This window comes from Cottoperca gobio, chromosome 7, assembly GCF_900634415.1.
Source record: "Cottoperca gobio chromosome 7, fCotGob3.1, whole genome shotgun sequence".
NCBI classification, from domain to species: Eukaryota; Metazoa; Chordata; class Actinopteri; order Perciformes; family Bovichtidae; genus Cottoperca; species Cottoperca gobio.
This window is the reverse complement of record NC_041361.1, coordinates 15,481,503-15,494,093: the sequence shown is the minus strand read 5'-3', so window position 1 is coordinate 15,494,093 and position 12,591 is coordinate 15,481,503. Positions and strand designations below refer to the sequence as shown.

At 43.5% G+C, this 12,591-nt stretch overlaps 1 protein-coding gene across 1 annotated transcript; it reads left to right on the top strand.

Annotated features, from left to right (window-relative positions):
• The first annotated feature begins 114 nt into the window (after window positions 1-114).
• On the top strand, window positions 115-12,585 carry LOC115010499 (WD repeat-containing protein 6-like). Its single transcript, XM_029435081.1, is given in 11 exon segments — window positions 115-251; window positions 475-591; window positions 787-951; window positions 1,185-1,675; window positions 1,677-3,994; window positions 4,239-4,316; window positions 4,621-4,737; window positions 4,933-5,929; window positions 9,549-9,582; window positions 10,562-10,906; window positions 11,930-12,585. Coding segments are annotated over 10 exon segments (4,839 nt in total). The 5' UTR covers window positions 115-251; window positions 475-521; the 3' UTR covers window positions 12,154-12,585.
• The last annotated feature ends 6 nt before the right edge of the window (window positions 12,586-12,591 follow it).

Below are 12,591 nucleotides of genomic sequence, written 5' to 3'. Positions count from 1 at the left end.
TCCCAGGAAACACTTAAATGCAGCACAACTCAACAGCAGTCGGTCACATGTCTCGCTTTCTCCAATACAAATAGGGTTTACCTTTTTTCTAACCAATCAGCGTTCAGGAAGCCAGCAGTGTAGCCTGATTGGTTTAGACGCGGCACGGAAGTCAGTACAGAAACATGTGTACTAGATTGCGGACTTTGGGAGCAAGTAAAGATGTTTTAATGCAGATTTTAAACACATATTTTGTGGAGTTTGAGGCTTTTGTAAGTAGTTCATGTAGCGTCATTGGTATTGACCTAGCACAGATGCTTTTCCTGATTCGGACACATTAGAAACATTAGAAGTGTGCTTTCTGTTAGCTTGCTTGAGCTAAATGAAAGGCTAATGGTGACTGTTCTCAACATATTCTTTTTAACCATGCTGCCTGTTTGCCATCTTTACTCAACCGTCTTTAACAAGTGTGTGTTGTCACTTTATATTTTTCAGGCACCATTGATAATGTTTCTTGAATGAAAATTATAAATCATTAAGAGATGGAGACAGCAGCTCTGGTAGCTCCAGTCACAGCTCTGGAGTTCCTTCAGGATGCATTTCTTCTCACAGGTAGGAAGCAGTGATGGGAGTCAATATATAAGTGATATTTGTAGTGATGCACAAATAAAAGAAAAAAGTGTTACTACAAATGCATGGGTTGAACATTTTAAATGTTGTCATATGTCTTAAGTTGGGGGGTGTCACTTCTCTTCATGCCTATTCAGAACACACATAACAAAATCTTCTGTTGCCCTTACCTGACAGGTGAGGGTCCAGTCTTGACGGTGTACAGTCTCCACCCTCGCCCTAAAGCCTGTGTCTCACTGAGTGTGCTCCAACACTACAGAATCCACGGGATAAGACCTAGAAATGTGATGACTGTCCAAGCACAGAGCTCTGCCACAAGAACATATGGGGAAAAGAAAGATGGTTAGCACAAGCTTTGTTTTCACTGTTTTCTTTGTTAATTTCTTCTGTTGCGTTCAGTGAGGGTTTTCTATTTCTTCACTTTTGTCGAGATATATAAAATGATGACTAGCGGAAGAATTGTCCAGTGTTGGTAAAGAGTTTACACTCACTGACAGTATTTTGTATAGATGTTGTTTTATCTATTTTTTTCTCTCATAAATTCACAACATCCCCTCTCTTCTGTCAATTCCCAGAACTGAGCTCCACCTCAGGTCCCAACTTCTTTGACCTCGCAGTGTTTGGAGGCAAGACTGTGAGGCTGGTGAGGCTCCATGTGGATCTCCAGTATGGGGAGCAGCTGCACTTGGAGATTCTGGGTCCCCTCATGGAGCTACAGGACTGGGCCCTGGATGTCCGCTGGCTCTCTGGAGACAAACACTCACTGCTCTGTGTGGCTGTATCCCACAATGGTGCTCTTCTCCTGGACATCATGACAGGAAACGCCCTGGTTCAGCGCTTCTGTCTGGAGGGCTGTCTGCTGTACTCTGCCCTCCTTCTGGTACATGAATCCTGGGAAGATACCATCTTAGTAGGAGGGACTGTTTTCAACCAATTGGTTCTCTGGAAGCCTGGAGGAGGTGGTGACAAACGCAGCTATTCTGAGCACAAAGCTCCCGTTGAAACACGTCTGCTGGGCCACAGCGGAGTCATCTTCAGCATCTCTTACCTTCAGGAGAAAGGGATGGCTGGCTTCAGCCTCTGATGACCGCAGTGTAAGGGTTTGGGCTATTGGTGCTTTAGGGGGCCCTGGAGGGAAATGTGGAGACTTGAACCCGGCTTGTTTAAGGGTCCTATATGGACACCAGGCGAGGGTATTCTCTGTGCGTCTCTCAGCAGGGAACGTGTTCAGTGCCGGTGAGGACGGGGCTTGTTTAGTCTGGGACTGGGCTGGAGGGGGAAAGGTGGTTCGGACCTTGAAGGGACACCGAGCAGGCGGGGTTCGTGCACTCGCAGTCAGTGAGGAAACAGGAGATGGGGAGAGGTGGGTGGCTACAGGGGGGGCAGATGGAGGAGTGAGGTTGTGGAGGGTGGAAGGGAGTAAGGAGGGTAAGGAGACAATGGAGGAAGCAGCGACAGAGAAGCTAACTGACCTGAAATTTCCTGCTCAAGGTTTGCCTAAAGTGGTTTGTATAGCAGGGGAAGAGGACAAAAATACAAGTTGGAGTCAGAGCAAGTTTGTGGTTTGCACTGACCAAGGAAGAGTTTACCAATATGGCGATGGGCAGTGGGAGACGGTATGGCAAGGGACTCCTGACTTTCAATCTTATTGTGTGATGGAAACAATAACTGTCAGTGTGAAAGACTCAACAGCAAAAGTTAATTTGTGTGCTGTGGGAAACATCAGTGGGTCCTTACAGGTCTTCCCCATTTCTCATCCTCAGTGTGGGATTCTTCTCACAGGCGGATTAGGGAAGATCCATAGTCTTATTTGGCAAGAGGCAAAAGAAGGCTTGTATTTGCTTGCATCAGGTGCTGAAGGACGTGTCTATCGGTGGTGTATAGCGGTAGAATTAGATGAAAAAAGTTCCTTGGCTCTCAATGTTAATCCTCTGCCTCATTTCCTCCTTCCCCCCTGCGCCAAACGCTGGCTGACAGCTGCAGTGCGCCTCCACTCCACATCACAGGGGCTGCTGTGGGTGTGTGGGGACAGGAGAGGGTCCCTGCTTTTGTTTCAAGAAGGAGGAAAGCTGGAGCAAAAGATGAGAGATGACAAAAGGGTGGATGAAAGCTTGCTGACAGGCAGAAAACAGACTGATGATGAAGGGGTTGAAGATGGTGGAGACAGAAAAAGTGAAATGATGGAGGAGAGAGAAAGAAAAGAAGTGGGTGACCTGAAGCTGCACCCCCTAAACTGCCTGTTCGGGGTGCATGGAAAACAGGGTGTAACGTCTGTATATGAATACCAGGGACTGCTCTACAGCACTGGCAGGGACGGCTGTGTGAGGGTCTTCAGAGTGATTCAAACACCACTAGAAAAACGTGAAGAAAAGAGTGTTGAGAACAAAGAAGGGCTTCGGCTGGAGGTTCTCAGAGTCCAGCGGGCCTGCAAGGGTATGGAGTGGCTGGAGAGGATTTTGATTCTTGAACCTGACATTCCTGTGGAAGAGGACGAGGAAGAGCTCGGAGAGAAATGTGGGAACCACTACAAGACAAATATGACAGAAAAGCTGGTGGTTACAAAGGAGGGTAGCTTTAGAGTAGAAGTAGAAAAAACTGAAAACAAGGGAAGAGAAGCCAGGTTTGCCATCATTGGCTTTCATGCTGTCCATTTCGTGGTTTGGGACCCGGTGACACAGGAGAGGCTGTTAGTGGTGCCTTGCGGTGGGGGGCATCGCTCTTGGAGTCTCTGGCCGTCCCACAAAGGGGTTTGGCCCGGATACGGAGCTCTGGTCTTCATCAAGCAGGGGGCTGTCCTGGTTTCGCAATCCCCACGAGAGGCGCAGAGCTGGGGTGGGAAGGCAGGAAGGACTGGAGGATGGGGCCTGAGAGAGGGCGTCCATGGGAAGGGGATTGGGTGTGTATGCAGGCTGGGGACGATTAGGGGAATTGGGAATGAGATTCAAACAAACAGTACTGGAGATTTGACTGAAACTGAGGGAAAGGATAAACTCAAAGATGAAGTAAAGGAGGTGGAGGGAGGGCATTGGGAGATAGTGGTGATGGGAGGAGAGGACACCAGCTTAACCGTGGTGGCAGTGCATCCCAACTCTGGCAGCATCAAAGTTCTCTCAGTTATTACTGACCACATCTCAAGCGTTCGCACAGTTACAGCGGTAACACGTCCAGAGGGGGGGAGTGAAAACCAGGCACAGTCTCTCTCTGCTCTCCTCGTGTCAGCTGGCGGGCGAGCTCAGATGCAGTGTTACCGGCTGTTGATCGGCTGGGACGAGCAGAGACGGGTTCCCTCCTGCCAGGTGATCCAGGTGGCCAGTCACCGATTGGACGAACAGTGGGAGAAGAGGCGGAACCGACACAAGACGGTGAAAATGGACCCAGAAACGAGGCAAGTTGATGGTGGTTTTCTGCACACAAGTATAAGAAATTTCTTCCATAAAGAGATGGACTTTTTCTCTATGACTACCTAATGTCTCGGTACTTGTCTTTATTCTCTTCATCAAGATAAAGTATATATTCTCAAAAATGTCCGCTGGAGAAAATCAGATACTGTATTTAATTTAAAGCTGAATTTCTTTAAATCTATTTCTGATCCAGTTTTATCAGCTGTGTGTGTGTGTGTGTGTTTTCAGGTACATGTCTGTAGTGGCTGTGGATGAGAAGACAGACGGTTGTCTTCTGGCTCTGGCCTGCAGCGACGGAGCTCTGAGGTTGGTGTCCATTAGAGCAGAATTTAAAGTTTTCCACACAGCTGAAAACTCACATGAGCTTAGTACAGCTATAAAAAAAATCTTCCAACTGGTTTAATGCTCTCAGCTGAGTAATTTCGTCAGTAAAGTGATGATGATTTTAATTGAATGTGATAGAAAATGTGTTGTTACTCGATACTTAATTAATCGTAAATGCTGTTGTTGTGTCACTTAATGTCATTTTATAATACACTATTTGTCTTGTAACAGTGTCCTTACGCTCTCCTTTTTTCAGTCTTTTCACCTCCTGTTCTGTATTTTCCAGATTGTTCTCAGTAAGTGAAGTCAAACATCAAATTGATTTGTTGTGGGAGATGTTTTACCACCAGCGCTGTGTGCTCAGTGTTGCCGCCTGCAGCCTGGAGGATGGAAAAGGCAACAGGTGAGCCGTTTGTTTTTTCAGTCAACCTGAATTAGGTGTTTTGTAGGAACCCATTAGAACCAGACCACTTATAACAATATATTCTATTATTTTAAACGGTCACTGGCAGATAAAACATAGGTATACAATATTAAGAGCTCAGTAAATTAGCTTAACTTTCAATCTCTCATGTATGCACATTAACTTTTCTCTCAGGTATAAGCTGCTGTTCAGTGCAGCAACAGATGGCAAAATTGCAGTGTGGGATCTGACTGATGCTTCTTCCTTATTGACCGGTACTCAACCAATCCCCTGCCTCGACATTCACACCCACCAGAGCGGCGTCAACTCATTGGCTGTTTGGGTAGAGAATCTGGGACATCAAGAGGGCAGTTGCCTGGTAACTGTTGCTAGTGGAGGGGATGATGGGCAGCTGACAGTGTCCAAGATTAGGGTGCAGTACCCAGAGGATGGAAAGATTGGGGCCAGCAGAGGGTTTTCTCAAGTTTCTGAGCCCCTGATTTCTCTACAAACCCAGTTCCAGCCCCCCAACCAGCTTGATCTTCACCTCCACTCCCAGTCCCACATCCTGCTGGCTCACGCTGCCCCTCTGACCGCCCTGAAGCTCCTGAGCCCAGGCCTCGTGGTGTCCACTTCTTCAGATCAGAGGGTTTGCCTTTGGAGGGTCGGCAGTACCGGCATCAGCCACATCGGGACGCTGTGCTCCCATATTGCAGATGCTGCAGGACTAGCAGTGTGGGAAGGGCAGATGAAAGAGGAGGAGGAGAGAGATAAAAAGAGGAAAACAACGTTTGAGTCTGAGCAGGAGATTGTAATTTGGAGAGGGAAAGCGAGTCAGACAGGATCAAAAAGGACGTGTAAGACAGCAGCACAGTTCAATAAGGACGAGGAAACAGCTGATGAGGCCGAGGATGGAGAACCTGTTGAAGCCGTGAACGAGACGGGTGACCCAGTTTGTCAAACCAGTGATGAAAAAGGAGGGGAGACAGCTGGTGAATGTAGAAATCAAGCCGAGACTGACAGAGTGAGTGAGACACGGAGTGAGGTAAACACAGAGAGAGGTTTCCAGGCTTCCTGTGAGAGCAAGAAAAAGAGAGAAAAGACAGGATGGGTGCTGGTCTGTGGCCAGGGCTTCCAACTACTACGAGTCCCAAATACAGAGATGTGGACAGCAAGAAGCGAAATGGAGAAGGTGAATCACAGACTTAAAGTGACTTTACAAGAAAAGTCAACATAAGTAGAATCAAAACATAGTAGCGGTACAAACAATCACTTTCTCAATGGACACATTTTTCCTTGATTGCAGAATTGATATCAGATTAATTTTACTTTGGTAATTTTTAAATTACATTTTAATAAAGTGTATTTATTCGTCAAGTTTCTCATTGGTTTTGGGGTACGTTGCAATTTATAAAGCATTTATTGCTTATAGGCTCGATGAAGATGTAATAAAAAGTAAATACAAAAATACATAAACAATAGTTTGTGTGAAGAGATATAAAGTATTTTTCTCTCATGGAGTTTTAGACTGATTAATTAACTTTTCTGAAACTAAAGCCCGTTATTAATTTCTGCTAGTGGGTCCGGCATCTGGCTACATTTCTACTTTTAACAAAGCACAAAAAGCATTTGGTGCTCATCAAGGAAAAATCTTAATCTTCCTGGATATTTCAAGAGAACATTAAAACTGTCTCTGATGTGTTTGGGCCATCTGTGGCCTCCTTCAGGGACTAGCGCAACACTGCACAGTGATGGCTGAAGTGACTGGAGTTATTAATAATACAGCATGTTACATCTCAACCAGCAATGAAATAAAGCTGTGGACTTGAAGAGAGTATTAAGACACAATTTCCGGTAAAAAAACAAGGCCAAAAATAACACATTTAAAATGTGTTTTGAAAGATAATGGATTATATGAAGTTTATGGTTAAAATGTCACCTGTGCCTAACTTACACTCATGAGGTGCCCTTGAGCAAAGCACTTAAATCCTAACATGCCTACAAAAGACATCATCCTGGCATCATGACATACTTAAAGTAATACTTTAGAATAAATGTATTCGAGAAAAGTATTCATGAATCAAAGTAAACAAAAGCAAAACTATATCATAACATCTGTTGACAAACTCACACAACTTGTGAAGTGTAATCCAAATCTCATTTATCCAGTCTTATGCTAAGTACTTCGCAAACACATGCATTTTCACTAAAAACCTTTCAGACACGCACAAACAAATAACGCGCTAGCACAAGCGTGAGCGGTTTATGTTGAAGTGGGAATGTTTGCCCTGAAGTTCTGTCCGGTCCTTACTTGACTACTACTGTCTGGGAGTTTAGACTTGGTATTAGGTTTGGTTACCATGAGTTTACATTCAGGTTGGGCTGGTTGGAGTTAGGTGTAGTAATACATTAGTCAGTGAGGGTCCCCACATGTGTAGCAAAGTGTGTGTCAGTGTATTTGCTTTTGTAGTCACACTTTGCATTAATGTCAAGTCATGTTGTCTTTATAAAAATGCCAAATCATAACAGAAGTTTTCTCAAAACACTTTTCATAAAGAGCAGGTCTAGACTGCACTTTAATTTTCAGAAGTTCCCCCATGAGGAAGCAGTGCGACAGAAAAACTCCTCTTTAACAGGAAGAAACCTCGAACACAGCTGGGCAAGAACAGAACTGTTCATTATTACAAGCGGTAAAAAAAAGATCTGTGATTGTGCAAACACAGGCTTGTTTATCCAGCCGCAGAGTTAGAAAATAGAATTGGTTTCAGGATCATTAAAGACAACATTTTATACACAAGTGTGAACATGGAGTGTATGATTGGTCGAAGGTGATGGTTTATATAACTGCCCACTCCTACTGTGATCATATGTGTGTATGCATGCATGTGTTATGAGATGCTAATTTAGCACCTTTGATGCAGAACATGAAATGCTAATACTGCTTAAGTGGCAGGTCGATACGGGAGTGTGCACAATTATTTGCATTTTCGATGGGTGTGTGTCTGCGTGGTATGCAAATGTCGCTGTGTCAGTAGTGTGAGATGGCTAGCAGCATGTTCACTTGCACCATGTTAAATGCCATTCACTGTAGATTAGAGTGTGTGTTGAATCACAATCACTTGCCTCGTATTTAAATGTAAATATCCGTGTGTGTGTGTGTGTGTTGTGTGTTGTGTGTTTGTTTGCGGAGGGGCTAGGTGGGGGTCAGAGCCCATGAAGGGGCCGACTGCAGGTATCCATGAATATTTTAATATTTTAGTGTCGTCTCACGTTTCCTTTTGTCAAGCTTCCATCTCACCAGCTGCCACTCACAATGGAGCAAACGAAGAGGGAAAGAGAGAAGGAAAATGAAAGCTAATGTCACCCTGAAAATTAACATTGAAGGTGAAGAAAGAGAGGGGAGGACAAAATATGGAAAAAAGAGAGGATATGGGATAAAAGTGTCTGTTTATTTCCCCTACTACCCTCCATCTTTGTTACAAACGATAGAAAGGAGAAGGAGGGAAAGAAATCAAGAGCTAAAGAACCCGTGTACCCACCACCTTTCACTTACGAGGGGAAGAGAGGGAGAGTGAAAGTGCTGACAAGGTAAAGGTGAGGGTGGTGAGCAGGGAGAAAATGGGGGAGACAGAAATGGAGAAGGCACCTGTTGCACTGAGCGTCACTGCGGATGTTTGTTGGGTCGCAGAAGAGAAAGTGGGGAGAGACAGACGGGCAGAGAGGAGAGACGAGGCTGCAAAATGAGAGGAGAGACGAGGCTGCAAAATGAAGGAGAAGACTAATTGATGAGTGAGGGAGTGAAAGATGAGACAGAGAGGCCCTGATGTGTGTCTGCGGCACATTTAATGTTTTAAGGAAAGACTCGCAGTTTTCGCAAAAGTTCAAATTAGCTATCTTCAGTCTTCAAACAACATGTGGCGAGAGGAAGTGACTTATGGAAGCCAGCTTGAAAAATCATCAACAAATGTAGTGATGAAGGGCTGGTAGGGAAATTGTGCATGCGTGTATATTACGACTTGTGTGCAAGTGTGTGAGTGTGTATCTGTGAGGCATGCTTTGTTTGACCCAGGAGAACTACAAGCGGAATAAGTGTTCTGCTGTCAAAGTACAGAAGGAGTGACATCCATCGAAGAGGTAAACAATGTGCCATTCACTGTATTTATTTCCCGTCTTTTAACTTAACCCTCATCTGCAACTCTGAAATGCTAGCTTTTAACAAACTTGGTGTCAAGACAATGTCCTTCATTTTAGATCATTTTATCTTACTCTCTTCATCAGCACGTTTGGTGCAAGGACAGAGCACTGGCCTTTCTTCATTTCCCATTTCAAACTATAACTCACACTCACACAGGAGCTAAATGTGGCATTTGACAACAAACTGAAAGAAATTGCTTCGAGCAACATTGCTGAGACTCTAAAGTGCATCATGAGCACTAAAATGCTCAAATGTTTGCTTTCTTGGTGCTTTAACTACAACACAAATGATGTTTATAAAGAGCCGTTTCCTTACAGTTTTACACACATTCAACATTAATTATTACTTCTGCTAAGTGATTATGGTTTCAGTCCTATATCTTTATAGTTGACCCATGGGTTAAGGAAAAAATTATTAGGACGAGGAATTTTGAAAAAGGATTTATTTTATTGCGAGAGATTAGAATAAAGAAACAAGACAAAGAGTGTATAGTCGAGCTAGCGGCTCTGTGGGGTTGTACTTATAGGCTTATATATGTGTATGATGAAAGGGGAATACTGTAAACTGTAAACATGTTTCCTACAAGTGTGATATAGCCATACGTATTTCTGCTCAGGTTCCCGGATTGGTGATGTCACGTGAACGGCTAAGTAAGTAAACGACAGGTGATCCACTCACCTCTCCATTTACAGAGGCTATTATGCTGCAGGAGTATTGAGTATGCACAAGCATATTTGGGAGATACTTATCATTATTTTACAATGATAATATCTTACCTGAGGGTTTTTGTGTGAAACACAAGTTTCATTATTGAAAAGCATCAAGTGCAAAGTGTCTCTTTTTACTCTTTTTTTACTACCATTAAGAGTCACTCCAGTACACATTGTGTATGAATTAATAGTAAAAAATAATAAGAAAGGGGGCTTTACTGTTACATAAATCAGAATTATTAAACAAATGAAGTAGTAAGTGTTGATTATACCTATTCTACATCAGGCCATTAACTGATGCCTTTTTTTGATTTGGCATGAAAACCAGTTTTCATTATATCTAGATTATTCACCTATTCTTAATTATTTCTTAATTATGCCTGTGTAATGCTGGAAATCAAACTGAATCGACAGCTCCTCTAAATAGTTTATTATTACAGTAGCTTATTCTTCTTTTATTCACTGTTGCTGGCCTTCAATATCTACAAAAAGTATCTTTTTTAAAGGAGGGGATTGCCTATGCAGCAGTCTTTCACTTTCAAAACATTATAACTCTGGTACTGTCGGCCTTCGGCTGAATTTCATAGACAACTCCAGGCCAGTATATTACTCTTCTGGGTGAAGAATCTGTTTATCTGACAGAAATAAGTTATTATTTAATCACATTGTCCAGAGCTGATTCGGATGTTTTTTTAAATATCATATAAACACAAACTTTCCTTATCAGTTCAAACCATAAAGTGGGTTTGCGACAGAGACGCACTTCTAGCTTCAAAATATTTGCCCAATACATTTTTAAGCCAGGCAAATTTAATCAATCTACCAACTACGATACCTTGATACCTTGTACCCCCCCCCCCCCCCCCCCCCCCTAATATCAACTTTCTTACAACAGTTAAGCCACCTCTCTTCTCCCCAGGTCTTCAGCCAGGCCATCAGGCTAATCATCGAAAACGCAGCCAGCAGCAGACATCATCCTCCTCCTCTCACCCTCATCCAGGGCCTTCTTCCATTCTCGTCTCAGACACCACCATGACGCCTTGGGGAGGCCTGGCTCTCTCCGAATCCTCCTTTACCTCAATCCCTCCGCCTCCCCCTCCACGGCCCCCACCACTTCTACCCCCACCCCCACTCCCTCCTGCTCCTCAGCCCACACCGTCCACTCTTTATCGTGGCAGACAGAACGAAGACAAGGAAGTTTCAAGTTCAAGTTTTAACTCTGAGGCTCCATCTCCACCTGGTGCCGTCCCTCAGGACAGTGTGGGTATGTCTGGAACAACAAGGGCCAGTCATGTTCATGTCTAACCAAAACTAAACTATTGTATATATTTTTTAATAATCTCCATCTTCACTGCCGTATGTTAACCTTTAATTATTTTTGATATATGGTGAGATGGGTAAGACACCCCACTGAAGAACAAAATCAGTTTACTATAAAATTAAAACAGATTTGGATATGAGTTTAGCATGTGAAATAACGCTAACGTCACCTTGTCTAACTGGATAACATGAGCTGCACTCAGGTCACACAGGTCAACATTCTCTAGCAGCCATAAACTAGCTAACTGTTTTTAACTTGGTAACATTGGCTAGATAGAGTTAAAATATTTAGCTTACATTATTAATGCTAAATGGGTGCTCAAATGTTAAGTAACAAACCAAGTACTACCATGTGCAACACAATAACTTTTAAGTTGACTTTCCCTGACTAATAGGCCTATTAGCTACGATAACATTAGCATAAGCTAATTTAGCTTGATTTGTTTCACATTTGTTGTGTAAGAGTAGGAATCAATGATGGCCTCATATTTTTCCTATGTTATTATGCCTTTGCATTTCCTGCATTACATTACCCGCTTGCTAGCTTGCTAATTTTTAAGTTTCGTGGCGTCCATGTTGCCGTTGCCTAGCAGCGATGTTCTCACGACTTTCCAGTTGAAAACCAAGCATTGTGTACACGACCATTTGAAGGCAGGATATGACACCTAACTCTTTAAGATGATTATTTACACCTGTGCTATGACAAGTCAAAGTGTCTGCTTTGAAAGAGTTCTATTATGTAAGTCACCAAAATTCATTATCCGCAAGTTTTCAGTAGGACGGTGAGGGAGGTGTTTATCAAGCACAATCTGCAGTACCGCTCAGTCCTGAGATCACCATGCAAGTGAAAATACATGTGTGGCTCGGTCATGGGTGTTGATGAATTTGATGGCCCCGTTTTTTTCCCATAGTTTTGTAACCAATTTCCTTTCACTTCTTCCATGTCGGTCCCTCTCTGTCTCTGCAGCTGCAGCTGGAGCTGTGAGAGGCTTGCGGGCCAGGCGGAGGTTGTTGCCCCAGAGTCGGGTGCCTCGTCCTCCCCGTCTCCCACCACTGCGTCCCGTCACCAACCTCAGTTTCTCTCGGAGCTTCACCTTCTCTTTCTTCGAGCTGCCGCTGCACCAGTCGCCTCGCTGTCGTGCCGAACGCATAAGAAACCTCATGCTGCTTTTGAGACAGATACACTACTGAGAAATCAGTGCTGCATGGACAGTTGTATTTTTCTATTCATAGGACATAGGAATTTACTTTTCTCAAATATAGTATTTACTTTTATTAGTGCTATATATTAAACAGAGAGAATACAGTGTACCGTTGTCGAATCAAGAGGGATATAGAGAGATAGATATAGGCTATGCTATATTCACTGTTAACAAATTAAACTGCTTTCAACTTTCTGTTGATTAAGTGCATTCTTTATTTTTAATGAGCCCCATCTTTTACTTTTGTATTATCCAAGACTTACACTTTTCTTTGTTTGTGCAATGTGTAATGCCTGGCCACATCCTCCAAACAAAAAGGGGGCAGCATTTCACCTCCATGATTTGCACATTTCAGCGTTGACACTGTTCAAGATTGTTTACAGTTAGACACGCAAAATAAACCTTGCAGTGTCGTCAAAAATGTATA